This window comes from Labeo rohita, chromosome 18 (genome assembly GCF_022985175.1).
Source record: "Labeo rohita strain BAU-BD-2019 chromosome 18, IGBB_LRoh.1.0, whole genome shotgun sequence".
In the NCBI taxonomy this organism is placed as follows: domain Eukaryota; kingdom Metazoa; phylum Chordata; class Actinopteri; order Cypriniformes; family Cyprinidae; genus Labeo; species Labeo rohita.
Window position 1 is genome coordinate 28,743,352 of NC_066886.1, and position 21,506 is coordinate 28,764,857.

General features: G+C 40.1%; 2 protein-coding genes across 2 annotated transcripts in view; both read right to left on the reverse strand.

Moving 5' to 3' along the window:
- Positions 1–2,343: 2,343 nt before the first annotated feature.
- Positions 2,344–13,913, reverse strand: rnpepl1 (arginyl aminopeptidase like 1). Its single transcript, XM_051135198.1, has 11 exons — positions 11,771–13,913; positions 9,977–10,117; positions 9,697–9,848; positions 8,216–8,332; positions 7,901–8,136; positions 7,584–7,697; positions 7,190–7,302; positions 6,982–7,090; positions 6,536–6,760; positions 6,306–6,448; positions 2,344–3,592 (listed from the first exon to the last, which is right to left on the reverse strand). Exons 1-11 carry the CDS (start codon positions 12,230–12,232, stop codon positions 3,326–3,328), a joined length of 2,079 nt encoding a protein of 692 aa, XP_050991155.1. The 5' UTR covers positions 12,233–13,913; the 3' UTR covers positions 2,344–3,325.
- Positions 13,914–18,845: 4,932 nt separating this feature from the next.
- The window catches only part of abcc5 (ATP-binding cassette, sub-family C (CFTR/MRP), member 5), a 45,510-nt gene continuing 42,849 nt past the window's right edge, over positions 18,846–21,506 (reverse strand). The window contains exon 29 of the mRNA XM_051135196.1: positions 18,846–20,102. Coding sequence (XP_050991153.1) covers positions 20,001–20,102 — 102 coding nt within the window. The 3' untranslated portion in view covers positions 18,846–20,000. The remainder of the gene's footprint in view (positions 20,103–21,506) is intronic.

Here is a 21,506-nt window from a genome sequence, read left to right on the forward strand (position 1 = left end):
AAACATTCATTGCCAAAGAAGCTGGCTGTTCACAGAGTGCTGCATCCAAGCACGTTAACAGAAAGTTGAGTGGAAAGAAAAAGTGTGAAAGAAAAAGATGCACAACCAACCGAGAGAACCACAGCCTTGAGAGGCTTGTCAAGCAAAATCGATTCAAGAATTTGGGTGAACTTCACAAGGAATGGACTGAGGCTGGGGTCAAGGCATCAAGAGCCAACATATACAGACGTTTCAAGGAATTTGGCTACAGTTGTCGTATTCCTCTTGTTAAGCCACTCCTGAACCACAGACAACGTCAGAGGCGTCTTACCTGGGCTAAGGAGAAGAATCTGGAAGACTGTTGCCCAGTGGTCCAAAGTCCTCTTTTCAGATGAGTCAAGTTTTGTATTTCATTTGGAAACCAAGGTCCTAGAGTCTGGAGGAAGGGTGGAGAAGCTCATAGCCCAAGTTGCTTGAAGTCCAGTGTTAAGTTTCCACAGTCTGTGATGATTTGGGGTGCAATGTCATCTGCTGGTGTTTGTCCACTGTGTTTTTTGAAAACCAAAGTCACTGCACCCGTTTACCAAGAAAGTTTAGAGAACTTCATGCTTCCTTCTGCTGACCAGCTTTTTAAAGATGCTGATTTCATTTCACACTGCCAAAAAGCACCAGAAGTTAGTTAAATTACTGTGGTGTTGATGTGCTTGACTGGAAGCAAACTCACCAGACCTGAACCCCATAGAGAATCTATGGTGTACTGTCAAGAGGAAAATGAGAAACAAGAGACCAAAAAATGCAGATGAGCTGAAGGCCACTGTCAAAGAAACCTGGGCTTCCATACCACCTCAGAAGTGCCACAGACTGATCACCTCCATGCCACGCCTGAACTGAGGCAGTAATTAAAGCAAAAGGATCCCCTACCAAGTATTGAGTACATATACAGTAAATGAACATACTTTCCAGTAGGCCAACAATTCACTAAAAATGTTTCTTTTATTGGTCTTATGAAGTATTCTAATTTGTTGAGATTGGTGGGTTTTTGTTAAATGTGAGCCAAAATCATCACAATTAAAAGAACCAAAGACTTAAACTACTTCAGTCTGTGTGCATTGAATTTATTTAATACACAAGTTTCACAATTTGAGTTGAATTACTGAAATAAATTAACTTTTCCACGACATTTTAATTTATTGAGATGCATCTGTATATATAAAATATCTCATTAATCATTTTGTTATATCGCCTATAGTCTACTCACGTTCCATTCTGACGTCAAATAGCTCCGCCCACTTTGATAATTGGCACGATCTTACAGTTAATTCACTAGCGTAAGCTTGCAATCCAGTGACTTTAAATAAACAGTTGGCTAAAGACAATGATCCTGAAGAGACTGAGGTATGAACAAACATTGACAAAGACTAAAGGATGTGAAAGATTTGACAGTAAAACAGTCCTCCCTTTACTCCCAGTTTGGATGAACAAAAGTACAGGCCCATCCGTCTCTCTGACAAAAGGTAAACAATCGTTTTTATTGCATAATTGAAATGTGTGTAAATATTTTCTGATACTCAGAGTGAAAGTTTATGGTTTAAATTTACCACGCTTTTTGCATAGTAACCATAATTAAGTCTATAATAACCACATGTGAAACAATGATTTACCTATCATTACCATGGTAATTGCCGTTACCTTTTTTTTAAACAATGCCATTTGTAAATGTAAAGAAATAGTAACTACTAATTCCGTAGTTGTAATAAAATTAAGTTCAATCCCCAAAAAGTTTAACATATACAACAATCACATCTCAGTTTCATAGCTGCTAAGTTGTAGCTATAGAAAAACCATGAGAAAAATTTCTAACAATGGCCTAAAGGGTTCACAAGGCTGAAACCGCATATCAGAGCACACACAGACAGGATCAGTAACACATTTACTCATTAAGGTAGACAGCATTAGATGAGGGTGGAAAACAACCCTTTTATTGTTGGCTGTGCAGTGTTTAAGCCTCCAATCAACAAAAGCTATGAGCCTACATGTTAGAGAACCTTGCCAATGAGCGTCTGTCATATATGCAAGGTGGTGAAATCCAAGGTAGGAACCTCAGACACAACAAACAAAGTGCTCTCTAATGTCTTTATTACCTGTAAAACTGAACCTGTCTTCCACTGTGCTTGTAGTTAAGGCCACTGATGATCAGCTTGGACCCATCCACCTATAACCCCACCCTGAACACCCACCACGCTCACTGCATTCTCACAAATCATAATCTGTTCCCTTCTCTTCAAAATTCACTAATTGAAGGGAAATTTGCCTATTATAAAATAAAAAAGGGGGTGAAAGAAATGCATTGTTTTCCAAAAAAAAAAAAAAAAAAAAAAAAAAAAAAAGACCACAGCATCTCAATTCCTGAAAAGAACCTCTCACATAATGTAAGTGGGACAACAGTCACCAATGTCACCCTAGTATGGCTCAAATAACAAATTCGGGCTGTTCGTTTTTAACAGCAGTGTTGAAAACACCCACAGTGTTGAAAGGTTCGAAAGGCACTAACATGGCTCCACTTCTTCTGTCTTGGTATACCTGAGGCTTACTGCTGAGTGGTTAGCACCAGGAAAGAGAAGCTTGAGAAATACAGATTCCAGTTCAAACAAAAAGGAAACAATCCATTTATCACAGAAAGGCTGAGAGTGTGTTAATCTGTAGGGTCTTCATTAGGCCATGATCAGATTTGCACAATGAGTATAGGCTGTGTGCATTCACGCCAGTTATAAACACTGTCCAGGAAGGTGATTCGTCAGGGATTGGTCCTCCACAGAACGCATCTGCGTAGCTAGCAAAAGAAAAGTCTCTGAAATCATGTTAAGTCCTCCAATTGATATCTCAGTTGTATTGGAGAACAGATGCAAAAACACAACATATGAGATGATGTGCATAGGCTGGAGGAACATATGCAAAACACCCACAAAAATAAACAGAGACACACATCCACACGCTCAAAAAAGTTAAGGGCTAACAGATGGCAACCAGTATCCTTGATATGGACATACCCCCATCCATAAGTGCACACACACACACACGCACACACACACAGGTCATGGCATAATAACCATCGCAAACATTTGTCCTCCACGTTGTTCCATAGCCCTGAGCAGCTTTATGTTTAGCTTATGAAAATCAGTGTCTGCCTTTTTAAATAGACATCCCAGTGTTGGTGAGAGTGTACACCCATCAGCGCTGGCCTCCCACAATGCATTGCTATGGTCCAGTCTGAGACAAGGAGTTCAATTACTGTCCTGTTCCTGCCCATCTGGCTTGTCACCCCAGACCTTATGCTACTCCACAGATCTCATGCGGACACATTGACATCTCGCAGAGCGATGGTCCCGTTGGCAGGGGGGTCTGTGGGTGAGGAAGGGGCAGAGGGTGGTGATGTGAGTAGAGATGGAGCTGTGCTGGTGTTGAGGGCGCTGCTTTGGAACAGTATCTGCTGAAGTGTCCTGCGTAGATTTGGGTGCAAACGAGCCTGAGTTTGATAAAATACCTCCACAGCAAAACACTTCATCACTCCTCCGCACAGATCCTCATAAAGGGGCACTGTGTACATCCGTGAGGTCTAGAAAGGAAAAAGGACAATGAAAGTTAATAAACAACCCATTGCTGAAAGAGACCAGATGAAACATTTATTTTTTTATACTATACATACAATGCCCTAGTCTTAATTTAAAACAGTAAACCAGTAGGGTCAAGTCAAAATCCCACTGCATGTGCTACTTGCACTTTAATATAACTCGTCCCAAAAAAAGCATCCCAAATATCTCCTTTATGTGATAAAGCAATAATTTTTACACCAGATATGGAGTGTTTGTAGTCAAGCTACACTAGGTGTGTTTCCATTACAGATTTGCGCAAAACTTTGCGCTACTTATAAATATTGATGAAAACTGTTGCAAAATGATGGTGTTCCCATTGACCAATGTTATGCGACTTAGATATTAGATTATTTAGATATATCGCAGCCACTGCACTAGCCATTCATTTAAATCATAGGAGACCTAGCAAAGCAGTACGGAGAGCCGCTTCTGGGACACTTCTGAAATGTTGAAACCCTGAAACCTCTTGCACCCGGGCTCACCACCACCCGGTGGCTTTAGGAAAACAGCGAATGGTGGATATATATAAGGAATACGTCATAAGGAATGTCATTTATATGTGCCAAACATCCTGCTACCAGGTGGTGGCGCTATGACTATAACTGGATATTGGCATGTAGATGTCTTCAGGCCAGCCCTTGTATCAAACATGAAGTTTGGTGTAGATTTAACATGGTATGTTTGAGTTAGTGCAAAGCATGATATATCCTGTTGCCAACAGGTGGCGCTATGATTATATCATTATTGGCCTTTAGATGTCTTCAGGCCAGGACTTTCACCAAACATGAAGTTTCATTGCAGATTGGACATTGCATGTTTAATTTAGCGTAAAAAGTAATTTCCTGTTGCCAGCAGGTGGCGCAATGATTAGACGTGTTCAGGCAAGAATTTTTACTGACTGTGTGAAGTTTGGGGCAGCACCTTCTATTCCCATGGTGAAACATCAAACTTTGTCAGGCCACCACAGACACGCCCTTCAACGAAAACTCAAATTCTTTGCAATGTAAAGGAGAAATCCACTTCCAAAACAAAGATCCACATATAATATACTCACCCCCTTGTCATCCAAGATGTTCATGTCTTTCTTTCTTCAGTCGTAAAGAAAGTATTTTTCTCCATATAATGGACTGATATGGAGCCACGATTTTGAACTTCCAAAATGCAGTTTAAATGCGGCTTCAAACAATCCCAAATGTGGTCGTAAATGATCCCAGCCGAGGAAGAAGGGTCTTATCTAGCGAAGCGATCTGTGGTTTTCATTAAAAATACAGTTTAAATACTTTTTAATCTCAAACGTTCATCTTGCCTTTCTCTCCCTGAACTCTGTATATTCTGGCTCAAGACAGTTAGGGTATGTCGAAAAACTCCAATCATATTTTCTCCCTCAACAAAAATCATTTCAAAGTCATCCTACATTGCTGCAGAAGTTCCGAAGATCAAACACCCTTAAAAAGGAAGTTGAGGGAGAACATGAGATGGGAGTTTTTCAACCCTAACTGTCATGAACCGGAAAAAACAGTCCAGGCAGAGCAACACAAGACAAGCGTTTGGCATTAACAAGTATATAAACTGTATTATTTTTATGAAAATAACTGATGAAATGTTACGCTAGATAAGACCCTTCTTCCTCGGCTGGGATCGTTTGAAGCCACATTTAAAAATGCTGAAATGTTTTCCTCAAAACATAAAATTTCTTTACGACTGAAAAAAGAAAGACATGAACATCTTGGATGACAAGGGGGTGAGTAAATTATTTGTTAATTGTTGTTCTGGAAGTGGACTTCTCCTTTAACATCACAGAGGGCTTTAGATTACACTGACCAAATTTGTTGTTGATCTGTTTAAATCTCTAGGAGTTCATTTAAATACACCTGGAAATGGCAAAAACGGCACAAAGACTGCAGAGAAAATTCTAAATAAGACTTCCTGTTCTTGGACTTTGTACTGGGGACTTTTTGTAGGTATTGGTGTGTTACACGTGTCTACCAAATTTCATACATGTAAAACATAGCTCGAGGGGCACTTTGTTGAAATTTTATAGGTGGCGCTATTGAGCCAGTTTGCCACACCCACTTCTGAAACCCTTATCAAATGTACATTTTCACCAGATTCCTTGCACCACCAGTGTTACTGTGTTTTATTTCTCCACTTTGGAGGTTTATTTGCAGGTTATGGTAACGTGAATTCACCATGAAGAATTCATAAACTTATTACAGTCTCTTGTAACCATGCTTGACACGGTACACTTTAGAAAACAGTAATCAATACAACAAGCTTTTGATGAAGCAAATGAAACCAGCCAAACTGGTTCTGATCAAGCACATTTCTTTACAGCTCTGAAAAGAAACATGACATCATAAGCAGTCAATCGTCAAAGACTAGCCAAAGGTGTTTATTAGAAACACTGGAAAGTGGATGCCCTTTAAGGAAAACTCAGTTTATACTGAGCTGAGTGGAGGGGTGAGGGAGAAACGGAGAGCGGTAGGCACTAACTGAATTACCCTCTTTTATAAATCAGGCTGTCCCTAGCTTCATAGCATTTGTGCCCTCTAAACACAAGATACTGATTTGCTTTAACTCAGCTTACCATCTTCAGACTACACAAAAGGTTCTTACAATCAATATGGAGATGCTTACAGCTTCAGTTACAAAAAGCACTTCATTCACAAAACTCACATGTTTATGCAAGAAGCTGCGAACTCGGGGCAGATCAGGATAAAAGCTGTTCCGTACAACAATCTGCAACCACCGAATCTGGACTTCAGCGTTCATGCCGTCCAACAACGCAGAGTAGCAGCTTGACAAAAGACTCATCACCTCTGAAAGGCCAATCACATTACAAGAGATGTCAAAGCAAATGGGTGACTAAAATGAAACGGATGTCGACAAAATGAGATTCGTAATACCTTGAGGCAGAGGTGAGCGGTCTAGAAGTCGGTCCAAGAAGAGGACGGTCTGAAAGGTGCTCCAGGAGGAGAGGTCAAATGTAGAGATCAGCTGGGGGTCAGGGGCATCCATGCCCCAAAGATCACACAGGTGCTGAACGGGGCCGGTTAGGGCTCTACCCGCCGAGAGATCCGGTTCACTTAACGGAGGACCACAGCCGTTTAGCCATCGCTCAAATTCCAGACCTGAGCAAGACGGGAAGGAAGAAGGAGGGGAAGAAGTGTCACATTTCTGTTTATTTAGCCTCCATCTCTCACACTGCTAATGTTGCTTTGACCCCTCACTGGGTGTTATGACTGGCTCAACAGGGAAATTCCTAACTGAGGACAAATGGAGCACAGTGAGATGAGTAACTATAAGTGTCTCTGTGTGTTAATCATCATCTCTGACAGTTGTCGCAACTCACCCTCTCGTTGAGCAACGCAGCTCTCCTTCAGCTCAGGGAAAAATCCGAGGAAAAAGTCCAACAGATCCTGAGCGATTACGCTGCTGAACCTGAACTTCTCAATGTAGGCCTACATGGTGCATGGTGGACAAATTCAGAAACTTCATATGTGGACTATGCACAGCAGAGCATGGAAATTCACGTATGTGTTAAATGTCATGTTCCTCACCCTAAGAAAGCTATCGAATCTCTTGATGTCGCCACACAGCTGTGAGAGGTAAGATACAAAGCAGAACCCTTTCTCATATGTGAAGAGATTCATTAGACTGCTTGGGTTTACACCTTTGGAGAAAGAGAAGGAAAATGAATAACATGGTACATTGACCCTTGAATCAAGGGTCTGACACTTCACAAGTACACTATAAATATTCAAGCACATTTTCCAGACAGGCTGAACTTTGCAAATGAGGATTTTCCTTGCTTCTGTCTTTCTGAAGTCTGAGTAACAAGGAATTTTAGATGCATTTACCACACAGCTATTTCAGGTGTGCGGAAAAAGCACAATGCGCCAAACCCAAGGTTTCTTTCAGGCTCGTACAAAAGCAGGTTTACATTGGTTGTACCTGGCTCAAATTTGGCCTGCAGCTTACTGACGGGATTGTTGTCTCCAAGAAGACGCATCTGTCTGTGAAGAGCATCTAGACGGAACACTGTCTCAAGACAAGTGAAGGCTTCTCCTAAATCAGAAAATTGAAGAGATATATATAAGGAGAGCATTGTGGGATACGAACAGGCCTCTGTTAGGGCAAATGCAAACACTCCCGTATCACTGGCATCATTCTAAGCAAGTATGAATCTTTGCGGAATGTATACATAAACATTTGCAAAAGGCCTACATGGTGATGTTTCTATGTTTGGACATGTGTGAGGACATGTATACCATAGGCTTCTGTGGTAATGCGCCTCTGCGCGTAAGTGGCCAGACCCTCACTGAGCCACATCTCTTCCCACGTTGCATTGGTGACCGCATTGCCAAACCAGCCGTGAGCAATCTCATGGATGACATCAATCAGCAGAAACTCCTGACTCTCCAGTATGGAGGAAATTATGAAAGTAAGACAGGGATTCTCCATGGCAACGATGGGGAATGAAGGAGGAAGGAACACTATGTCGTACCTGTAATGGAAGAGACAGGTTAATGCCTGAAAATGAGGCTTGATGTGAACAAGATATGACTGAGAAGTACGGAACTGACCTTCCCCATACGTAAGGCCCAAAAAGCCCCTCCGCCACATTAAGCCAGCGCTCCACACTGCCGCCAAGTTTACTGACTGCACATGTCAGGATGCAGGGCTCTGCCCATACACGACTCCTAAAAGCAGATTGTAGCCAAGGAACACTAATAAGAACAATGCACATATCTTAAAATGAGCTTGAGATACCTGGCACATAAGCCAGCTTTTAAAGCCAGCATTTCCAGGCTGGTTTAGCTAGATAGTACTGGTTTGGTTTTGATGTAGCTGATGAAGCAGCATAGCCATGCTGTGTGCAAACAAAACTTAGCTGGTCACCAGCATGGCTTTTTTGAGAACCTTGTTGACCAAGGTAGTACATTCATGCTGCTAAAGATAGACAACTGATGTGGTCTTGCCAGCAGTGCTTAAGCAACCTTTTACAGACAAACCACTGCACTCATTTCCTAGACTGAGCATCAGTATATCACTGTTCAAAACAATACAGCTGATGTCAAAATTTTACATACACCTTGCAGAATCTGCAAAATATTAATTATTTGTGACCCTGGACTTTTTTGATAGATCATCAACAGGCTGAACAAATAAGTTTTCCGTTGATGATTTGTCAGGATTCAATATTTGGCTGAGAGCTACAACTATTTTAAAACCTGGAAGCTGGGGGTGCAAAAAAAAATAAAAAATACTGAGAAAATTGCCTTTAAAGTTGTTCAAATGAAGTTCTTAGCAATGCATATTTCTAATCAAAAATTAAGTTTTGATACATTTACGGTAGAAAATTTAATAAATATCTTCATGGAACATGATCTTTACTTAATATCCTAAAGATAAATTTCACTGTAGCTTCTGAAGGGCAGTACTAAATGAAAACAAAATAAATATTTAGGCAAAATAAGAAAAATGTACACATCTTCATTCTGTTCAAAAGTTTTCACTTCCTGGCTTAATGCATCATGTTTCCTTCTGGAGCATCAGTGAGCATTTGAACCTTCTGTAATAGTTGTGTATGAGTCCCTCAGTTATCATCATTGTGAAAAGATGGATCTCAAAATCATACAGTCATTGTTGGAAGGTGTTCAAATACACAAAAATGACAAAACAAAAATTTGTGGGACCTGAAGGATTTTTATGAAGAACATCGGGCAGTTTAACTGTTCAGGACAAACAAGGGACTCATGAACAACTACCACTAAACAAAAAAAACAGCTGTGGATCATTCAGGTAACAACACAGTATTAAGAATTAAGTGTATGTAAACTTTTGAACTGAGTCAAGTTCAACTATTATTTTCTCTTGTGGGCTATCTTATTAAGGTCAGTACTAAATAAAAAAAAATAACATGCAATTTGTATGATCCTTCTTATTTTGGTATGATAATTAACATTATGCAGATTCTTTAAGGTGTATGTAAGACCTCAACTGTATACTGGTATCAAACTATTTTGTTTTTTTCAGCAGGGATATTCCATTCCCTATCCCTTACCTGGGCCCAATGTCTGCATGCTGTAGGTCTCCTGCCACCAGCGCAACCAAGTAGGCTGGAACAGGGTACTCCATGGAGAACTGGAAAACCCTGTCCTGTTTAGAGTATGCACTTCTTGAGGCACTCATCAACACTGTAACACCCTCTGGTACCTGTAGCGCACATATACACACACAATCACAAACACAGAGCATTCACACTCTGAAAAGTACACTATGTACAATACACGTGATCTAAAACCAGAAAACAACACTGAATGATCTGAATAGCTTACACTTACCCTGACAGTGGCAGAGTAGGTGCTTTTGACAGCTGGTGTGTCAAAACAGGGAAAAAATGACCGATTGCAGACCGAGTGACCCTGAGTGAAGACCAACGGACGGGTTTGTCCGCATGTCAGCTCTGCATCCAGCCACCATATCTGAAGAAGAAACCAGGGAACAATGAGGTGAGGGGCTGCCTTCCAATGCAGATTTACGATAAAGCACTGAAATCTGATTAATTTCATCTGCAGTGCTACAAGTGAAGCACTTGTAAATCCAAATCAAGTTAAAGGGATAGTTACCCAAAAATGAAAATTCTGTCATTAAAGGAGAACTCCACTTCCAGAACAATAATAAAAAGTTCGGATCATTTTACCAATCAGTAAAATGAACGAATCTTTTAAGGGGCATTTTGTTCATTTTAGCAAAATATAACTAAAATGTTACGTGTTACTTCCCTAACACATCTACTGCTTACACAAACGTTGATCACACTACAAACAAGACAAAACTATAACACTAGAAGAAACAGAAAAGATTAATTCATTGTTTACCTGGGGCTTTAGTCTATGATTAGCTCACCTCTTATCTGACAAGTTTTCAGGTTTGAGTCGTTCGTTCATCACGTGACAGCCCCATAAGATGAACGAATGACTCCAAAAACCTGAAGACTCGAAACAGGTGAACTAATTTCAGTACAGAACCTAATAAGATGTTGCGCATGCGCAACTGAACGAATCACTCCCTGAGATGACTCGTTCTTCCCGAGTCACATTAAAGATTCGTTCAAAATGAAAGAATCGTTTAAGAACGACCCATCACTAATTCGTAGCATTGTAGACGCGCATCCCAGAGCCTGTGCTACACAAGCTTTTATGCTTAAAAACTATACAAATTTTTATTTTTACCTTATAGCCTGGGGCCAACTTACAGAGCTGTCACATAAGCGGTGTTCATTTTGATATTTAATGTTTTTATGCATTGCTAACTCATATATTTGACTGCTAATGTCAATTGTTTGCCAAGGTAATGTTGCCTAGCTGGCTATTATAGATGACGCTTTGGTGTAAATTGTGAAAATGAGTTGTTTTGGAAACATCAGTGAGAATGATGTTTTGCTTTGGCGGCCTGACATAGTTGTAATGCTGGTACATTATAGCTCTCTAGTTTCTGGCTATTACTGCAAGATATTATTATTATTTTACGAAGAAAGCTAATGAAAAAAGCAAATGTTATTTCTGGGACATAAAATATTTAAAGGCTTTATTAGAGTGCATTCAAGGCGTTACTAAAAGCTAAAAAAACACATCAGCTATGTTCAAAATGAAACCCCTCTGCAAATGGGCAACTACATGTACAGTGTAAATAACACTAAACAGGTTTGTTTTCGTAATCAACATATATATCTAGCCATCTGTAATCGAAACCTGTTTAACACAGCCCACCTTTCAGTAATTACCTCGTGCACTCATAATCATGACCTGGATAACTCTAGTTATCTACTTAAAGGGACATGTCACTACACTGAGGTCATTCTTATCAGTATAGCTCAGACGCTCCAGTACACTTACTGTTTCTACCCCTGATAAATAAATGGGGTGATCCCACAAGCATGTCACAATCATGGGTCCCACAGGACCCCTTTGATCTACCAAAACAAAGGCGTAAAAGCGAACGTGGCGAAAAGAAGCAGAGCTGGTTATCAGCATGCCGGGATATTTTTAGTGGATATTGACAATAGTCCTGTGCAACAAAGTTATTATTAGCGTGTATCAGTGGCAGTTCGTCAGCTGTCACCGTGATGACCTTACCGCAGGGCCGTCTGTGGTAGTGTAGCGGATGGTGACACGGAAAGCCCGGTGCGGCCGGATGACCGCGGCCGGGAGGCTGATGTTCAGAGAGGATCCGTAATCGGTGAACGGTTCTACTCGGTAGGTGAGCGACAAAAACACGTCAGGGGCACCGGACGCGCCGGGCACCTTGCAGTCCACGGAATGAATTAGTAGCGAAGGATGCGTGTCCAGAATGAGGGATTGGACGCCGGGCTGGACGGGCGTGAGCTCCAGAACCTGCCATCCCGTCATCCTCTTGACGGCGAAGTTCAGGTGGAGGTCCAGATGGAAATGTCGGAGTTTAAAGCTGTGGAAGTTGGACGCCGACGCGATGTCCACCAGGCGACAGTGTGCCAGACTCCGGCCGCCCTCGCAGGACTTGCCGGGCACGGTCAGCACTTTCCGACAGCAACACAGCGTCGGCCGCTGTAGCTCGGCCATCGTAAAGTTTGGCGAAGAAATACACGATACCGTGCCGACAGCGTCAAACTTAAAAAGCGGCGATCGCGCACGGCGGTCTTCGGAGTCGAGCTCGGCGGAAGATAGATGAACGGGCGATCGAGTTAGTTACATTGTTGCTGGAGTTAAAGGGGCGGTCGAGGCTGGACGCGGACACCGAATGCAACAAATGGCAACAAAACGACCAGGAAGGCAGTAAAAGGGCATTAAAACAAAACACAAGTCTACGTAAAATCCATTAGAGCCGCAGACACGACTGACTTCAGCCCTTCGACCTCCATCTAAATGTGTGGATGTCCCGCCGTCGAAACGGCTCCCGCTCCGTCCCGAGTTCCCCCCGAAGAGATCGGTAAAACTACCGGCAGATGTAGAAACGCATAGTGAAGCCCTGATGAACAGAAACGAGCTGAGTTAAGTGACTCCCTTAGAAAACAGGAAGTAAAAACAGGGGAGGAAATCACTTCGAGATGGGAAAGTTTTCGAGCTGCAGGGGGGCGCTGCGGAGCTCGCACCACATCTCACGATGAAGCGCAAAAACACCGTCCACCAGTGGACGAACGGCGTGAAAACAACACGACTGGATATGCACTGGGATGGTGTTGTTGCCTCGGGTTAAAACCTTGGCTAACCAACCACCAGTAGTAATATTGTGGCTGTTACTGAAACAGGAATAATGATTCTGTTTTTGTGCAATTAAATCAACCATTCAAATGTAATCTAAATGTAAAAACACAAACAAGCACGCGCAATTATATATCCAATATCAACAGATACCCACTGTATAAATTGCAAAAATGTGACCATGAGCCACAAAACCAGTTAAGCTGAATAAGGGTTTCCATTGATGCATGGTTTGTTAGGATAGGACAATATTTGGCCAGAACCAGTCATAAGGGACATTTTTTTTAAATGGACATTTATACATCATCTGAAAGCTGAATGAATAAGCAATAAGATTTATTTATTTATATGACAATATTTGGCCCAGTTACAACTATTTGAAAATCTGGAATCTGAGGGTGCAAAAAACTCAAATGTTGAGAAAATCACCTTTAAAGATGTCCAAATGAAGTTCTTAGCAATGCATATCACTATCAAAAATTAAGTTTTGATATATTTATGGTAGGAAATTTACTAAATATCTTCATTGAACATGATCTTTACTTAATGTTCTAATGATTTTGGCATAAAAGAAAAATCAGTAATATAGCCATAAAATATACCCACGCTACTTAAGACTGGTTTTGTGGTCCAGCATCACAAATCTCTAATATCATCTAAAATGGTACCAGTAGGCCTTTGTGCGTTCGAACTGGTTGCACAGTGTATCTATATAGCACTGAAGTTTTTAATAATGAAATTAAAATTCTGTCATTATTTATGCAACTGTTGGGTAACCAAAAAGTTGATAGACCTCACTGGATTCGATAGTGTTTATGCATTTATTGATTTATTTTCCATACTTTGGAAGTCAGTGTGGTTCATAAACTGTTTGGTTACCCATATTCTTCAAAATATGTTCATTTATGTTCAACAGAAGAAAGGAACTCCTACAATTTTGGAACAACTTGAGGGTGAACAATGACAGGATTTTTAGTTTTGAGTGAATTATCTCTGTAAATACAGATCCTTGCAAAATGTCAGAGTCGGTTTTCCTAGATCACAGCGTTGCGTTTGATCCTGTTGACAACAATGTACAGTCGAAGTCAAAAGTTTACATACACCTTGCAGAATCTGCAAAATGTTAATTATTTTACCAAAATAAGAGGGATCATACAAAATGCATGTTATTGTTTATTAGGTACTGACTTGAATAACATATTTCACATAAAAGATGTTTACATATAGTCCACAAAAGAAAATAATAGTTGAATAGTTGTTCATGAGTCACTTGTTTGTCCTGAACAGTTAAACTGCCCGCTGTTTTCTATTTTTCTATTTTCTCTTACAGACTACATATAAATGTCTTTTATGTGAAATATCTTATTCAGGTCAGTACTAAATAAAAAATAACATGCATTTTGTATAGTCCCTCTTATTTTGGTAAAATAAGTAACACGTTTAATGATTTTGCAAGGTGTATGTAAACTTTTGACTTCAACTGTACTCATTAACAGACATTTGACAGTGTCTTAGATGGTTCAGGTCATATTTAGAAGGCAGGACAACTTTGTAAACATTTACAGATCTAACTGGGCTGCTATGACATGGATTTCAATAAGTTTCGAATCTTGAGCCTCAGCTGTTCAGTTTGTATATACTCCCATAGGCCATATAATTCAAAACAACATTGCTTATCACAGCTGTGCAGATGACGCTCAGATCTACCTTTGTCTATATCCATGTGACTTCAGTCTCTTAGTGCCAGTGCATAATTAAAATTTACATCTGGTTATTCCAAGTTGAAAAAACAAAACAAAAGAATGGTCATTATATTTGGCCATAATGATGAAATATCAAAGGTGAATGAGTACCTTGACTTCAAACACTGAAAATGAAGTCAGGAATCTTGGTGTCATTGTGGAATATTATTTCAAAAACCATATACTGACCAAAATTATAAACGCAACACTCTTGTTTTTGCCCACATTTTTCATGAGCTGAACTCAAAGATCAAAAACCCTGTCTATGTACACAAAATCCCTATTTCTCTCAAATATTGTTTACAAATCTGTCTAAATCTGTGTTAGTGAGCACTTCTCCTTTGCCGAGATAATCCATCCACCTCACAGGTGTGGCATATCAAGATGCTGATTAGACAGCAGGATTATTGCACAGATGTGCCTTAGGCTGGACACAATAAAAGGACACTCTAAAATGTGCAGTTTTATCACACAGCACAATGCCACAGATGTTCCAAGTTTTGAGGGAGCGTGCAATTGGCATGCTGACTGCAGGAATGTCCACCAGAGCTGTTGCCTGTGAATTGAATGTTCATTTCTCTACCATAAGCCATCTACAAAGGTGTTTCAGAGAATTTGGCAGTACATCCAACCGGCCTCACAACCACAGACCACGTGTAACCACACCAGCCCAGGACGTCCACATCCAGCATCTTCACCTCAAAGATTGTCTGAGACCAGCCACCCGGACAGCTGCTGCAACAATCGGTTTGCAATACCAAAAAATTCTGCACAAACTGTCAGAAAACCGTCTCAGGGAAGCTCATCTGCAAATGCTCACATTCGATGGCGTCTGGCACTTTGAAGAGTTTTCTTCACGGATGAATCCCGGTTTTCACTGTACAGGGCAGATGGCAGACAGCATGTATGGCGTCGTGTGGGTGAGCGGTTTGCTGATGTTAACGTTGTGGATCAAGTGGCCCATGGTGGCGGTGGGGTTATTGTATGGGCAGGCGTATGTTTTGGACATCGAACACAGGTGCATTTTATTGATGGCATTTTGAATGCACAGAGATACCGTGACGAGATCCTGAGGCCCATTGTTGTGCCATTCATCAACGCCCATCACCTCATGTTGCAGCATGATAATGCACGGCCCCATGTTGCAAGGATCTGCACACAATTCCTGGAAGCTGAAAACATCCAAGTTCTTGCATGGCCAGCATACTCCCCCGGACATGTCACCCATTGAGCATGTTTGGGATAATCAACAACCTGATCAACTCTATGCGAAGGAGATGTGTTGCACTGCGTGAGGCACTGGCTTTCGGACCCCCCGGACCCCCCCCCCAATACAGTAAAAACTGCACATTTTAGAGTGGCCTTTTATTGTGGCCAGCCTAAGGCACACCTGTGCAATAATCATGCTGTCTAATCAGCATCTTGATATGCCACACCTGTGAGGTGGATGGATTATCTCGGCAAAGGAGAAGTGCTCACTAACACAGATTTAGACAGATTTGTGAACAATATTTCAGAGAAATAGGCCTTTTGTGTACATAGAAAAAGTCTTAGATCTTTGAGTTCAGCTCATGAAAAATGGGTGCAAAAACAAAAGTGTTGCGTTTATAATTTTGGTCAGTGTAAAAACAATAACTAAATTAGCCTATACTGCTATCTAAAACAGTACAGATCAGATCCTCTGTGCACACACAAGACCTAAAGAAGCTTATTATTGCATTCATGACCAGCAGGATAGATTACTGCAATGGATTTCTTACGGGCCTTCCCTGGAGGACTATTAGATAGTTGCAGCTCACAAAACCCTTGTGCAGACTCCTGACCAAAACCAAAAACTGAACATATTACAAGTCATTACTTCATTATATTGCCTTCCAGCTCCATTTCAGAGTACTTGAAATTGTATAGAAATCCCTTAATGGTCTTGGACCATAATACCTTGCAGATATGCTGGTGAGTTGGTGTTTAGCTATCATGCCACCCACAGCTAAAACAAGCTTTCAGAAGACGTCAGGGGTGTGCCAAATGTAAAGTGCCTTCAACTAATATTTGCACCCTAGGAAAATATGAGCGAAGGCAGCTGTGAAAATAAATCTGCATTGTTTGTCCTTTTGATCATTCAGAACATTAACAAAATTCTAACCTTTCATTAAAGTAAAACAATTGAAAGTGGGGAGAAACTCACATTATGTTTTTCTCCAATGCATGTTAGCCACAATTATTGGCACCCCTAGAAATGTCTTATGAGTAAAATATCTCTGAAGTATATTTCCATTCATATTTACATTTTTTGTAGCACACCAGGGTGACTAGGACGATGAAATTGTTCAGTCATGACTTCCTGTTTCACAGGACTATAAATATAAGGAACACAAAGGTCAAATTTTCTTAATCATCCATCACAAGGAGTAAAAACAAAGAACATAGTTCTGATGTGCAGAACTATGTTTGCTGAGCTTCACAAAATACTGTAGAATGTGGTTGTAAGAAAAGAGCTAAAGCATTAAAAAAAAAACCTTTTCCACCATCAGGGCAATAATTAAGAAGCTCAAATCAACTAAAGATGTTACAAATCTGCCTAGAAGAGGACATGTGTCTATATCATCCTAAAGTATGGTGAGGAGGAGAGTTTGAGTGGCCAAAGACACTCCAAGGATCACAGCTGGAGAATTGCAAAATTAGTGGAGTCTAGGGGTCAGAAACCTTTAAAAATATCAAAATAACAGCCCCTACATCACCACATGTTGTTTAGGAAGGTTTCAAGAAAAATTCTTCTGGAACTGGAACTTCAAACGGGACTAGCTTCTATGGTCAGATGAAACCAAAAAAATAGCTTTTTGGCAGGGATAAAAAGTACCCCATTCCCATGGTTAAATACACTGCTAGATTTTTAATGTTGTGGGCCTATTTTTCTGCCGGAGGTCCTGGACATCTTGTTCAGATGCATGGCATCATGGATTCAAATACCAACAGATAAAAAAAAAACTATAAACCTGGCTGCCTCTGTTAGAAATCTTATAACGGGTCACGGTTGGATTTTTTAATAGGACAATGATCCAAAACAATCATCAAAATCAACACAAAAATGTGTCACAGAGCACAAAATGAAGCTTCTGCCAATGGCTGTCTCAGTTCCCTGAACTGAACGCTATGGAAAATGATTGGGATGAACTGAAAAGAAGAGCTGGGAATCTGAAAACTCAGAGCCAGAGCCAAAAATGGGAGTCAGGAAAACTCAGAGCTGTTATCTTGTAAAAAAGGATGTTGCAATTATTGGGCGCCAGTCATGGTGGCCAACGTGAACTAGAGAAAAACATTTATTTCACAATGAGATTTCCCCCCACTTTCAATTCTTTTACTTTAATGAAAGGTTAGAATTTTGTGAATTTTTTGAATGAAAGATCAAAAAGATAAACAATGCAGATTTATTTTCACAGCCACCTTTGCTTATATTTACCAAGGGTGCCAATATTAGTGGAGGGCACTGTAGCTGCTATTATTATTGCTTATGAAGCTTTTTATGACTACTATTTTTAAATATGTGGTATATAAATGAACATGCATTGCCTACAGATTCCAAAATGGATGATTTATGAAACTTTAGCAGGACATTTAAAGAATAGTTCACCTGAAAATAAAATTCTGTCATTTATTTACCATCATGTTGCTTGAAACATGCATTCTGAACAGAATCTCTTTTCTTTTTAGTGATATGATGGTGATTAGAGGAATGAATTTTTTTATTCCATTAGATATTTTGCTCAAGGGACATCGTAATAGTTAATGAGTCACATTATGTATGGTGTCTGAAACCCCAGGTCTCTCCAGAGGGACTGTTTTTGGGATAAGTGTCAGCTAAATGAATAACCACAATAATATTATACACTGCAGTGAACTGGTTGACACAGAAAGTCTGTAGGGCAAAAAAAACATATGATACTGTATTTGGCTGCTTAGTCAACACAGGTTCATTGTGATCTCAGAAAATGCTGGTGTATGTGCTTTCTCCCAAAGTACTTTCCCTATCAACAGAAGAAATGAAAAAATGCATTGGAGGTTTTTATGAGAAATCGCAGAACAGCAGGATGTTTGGAAAAAGAATGAGTGACTACAGAATCTACACTTCAGTGTACAATGACCTTCAGTAGTCGTCTTCTTTAAGCATATCACTGTGGTATCACATTATATTACAGTTAATCCTCTCACAGTAATCCAGAAAAACAGACACAGAGTAAACCTAAAATAAATTTATTGAGACAGCGGAGAGAGCGTACGCTCTCCTTCTCTCTTTCCACCCTTTTCACAAGGCAATTAAGAAATCATGCTAAGGCTATGAAAACAAAATGGAAATAACACAGACATTTTTGCAGGGTCTAATGAGGGGAATTGTTTCTAAAGCAAATTCCCCATCGTGCAGACCACAAACGACCATCACAAACTGATTCAGTGCGATCTCTTTGTACCAGTGCTGTGATAGACAACGTAACACTCCAAAAAAACAAAACACAAAAAAGGCCCGCTCTAGCAAATTCGGCCTGCTAAGATTATGCTCGACGAGCGTCTCTTTTGGGGCAAAGTCAAAACAAAGTCAGTGACCTCCTACAGAGGTGGATACAAAGTGCAAAAACAAGCCAAAATGAGAAATGCTTTCATACATTAAAAGAGAGAAAAAAATACCACATAAGAGGAAAAATAAAAGGAACAGGCAAAAATGTTAACAGTGGAAATAGGCTATAAATATACAAAGGCCTCTTAGCTAAATAAGACTGAATCCTTGGTGTGCTGAACAAGGAGACAGTAAATAAGCAGCACTGTTTCTCTTTAAAAGAGTCCCACTTACTCAGTGCTTATACAACATCCTGTGGACAACATCACCTGTGCCAGAGTTTAGGGTTCAAGTCACAAGACAACATTTACACATGTACTGAAGACAGTCAAGTTGTCAAAAATATTAAACCGTAATGAAAGATGATACATCTGAATGTATGTATATATTACATACTGTACATAGACCAGCAGAATCAGTACAAAAGGACTCTGCAACCACCTTGTAAATATATATATATACTCATATAAACAGAGATATGTACTCTGCAAAACCAGCTTCCATGAATTGAACTACATGAAAACTGATTTCCCCTTTCCATTACGTAAATAGCATTACAGTATCAGTGTTTCTTGACCTAACCATTTAAGCTCACAAGTAGTACATCTTAACAGGCATGCCCCTAATGACAGCCCATGAGTTTCATGGAAATACAATAACCTCCCTCCTCACGTCCCTAAAAGTTTGCAGGAGGGAGTAACATTGAAGCAGCAATGACTGGAATATTAATGGAGAATGTTCCCTTCGGTCCTCTGGAGTGAAACCTTGGCTCGGGCATCCTTTAGCCTCTTACAGAGATTTTGTTCTCCACCGCTGCCAGCATCGCACAGAAGCGAGAGTTTTCGTTCGCCAAGAGCTTGGACGGCTCGTCAAATTCCACCACCTGGGTCAGAAAAAAAGCCTGTGAGTCGGTAAAACGGAGGAACCACAGAAAAAAGGCTTCTTTCATCAAATGCGTTGGATTACTTCCCACCAGGGTCAGAAATTGGGGGCGGGGGGCTGGGGAAAATTGCTACTGAAATGAACGAAAATGTCCCCAAATTAAATATAAGGGGACAAAAAATGCCCCTGCACAATTAAACTAAATCTCTTATGGCTGCTTGCATTGCATCATATTTTCTGTTCATTTGTTTGCAGCACTGAGCATAATCAATCACATACATTTCTGTTGAGCGTAAGAATCCAATGGCCAAGCAGAGGCATTTACTAAAAATGCACAGAAAATTTTGTTTACCGCAAGCATTCTGAATCTGCAGTCCGATGAATTTTCTTATCATAAACAACAAAGTGCAGATACAGTGATACACTGCAGAGTTCAAAACTTGTGCTAAAATGAAGTCATGATCTGCTTCAGCGATAAGGGAATAACTTTGCTCTCTTTCTGTCACGTTAATTAACTTCACGTTAATGATCATTATTACAGTAAGAGCACTTAAATAGACAGTTCACTCAAAAACGACAATTCTGTCATTAATTACTCACTCTCATGTCCAAACCCATAAGACCTTCGTTCATCTTCAGAACACAAATTAAGAGATTTCTGAACACTGATGTCACTTGGGCTATTTTATTGATGTTCTTGGTACCCTTCTGAACCTTGAACGTGGTAGTTGAGTTGCTGTCTAAGCAGTGTCAGAAAGCTCTCAGATTTTATTAAAAATATCTGAATTTGCCGTACGGGTTTGGAACGACATGAGGGGGAGATAATTAATGACAGAATATTCATGATTTTTCATAATATTACAACCCTACTCTGTAATGAGTTCCTCTGTTTTATTAATATACTAAATGTAGGCTGTTTACATTATGCAACTGTAGTGTAAATACAGTTGAGGTCAAAAGTTTACATACTCCTTGCAGAATCTGCAAAATGTTCATTATTTAGCCAAAATAAGAGGGATTATACAAAATGCATATTGTTGTTTTTTATTTAGGGATATGCAACTATTACAGAAGGTTCAAACTCTCACTGATGCTTCAGAAGGAAACACAATGCATTAAGAGCTGGGGGGGTGAAAACTTTTGGAATTTAAAGATGAGGGTAAATTTAACTTATTTTGTCTTCTGGGAAACATGTAAGTATCTTCTGTAGCTTCTGAAGGGCAGTACTAATTGAAAACAAATATGATATTTAGGCAAAGTCAGAAAAATGTACACATCTTCATTCTGTTCAAAAGTTTTCACCCCCCAGCTCTTAATGCATTGTGTTTCCTTCTGAAGCAACAGTGAGAGTTTGAACCTTCTGTAATAGTTGCATATGAGTCCCTCAGTTGTCCTCAGTGTGAAA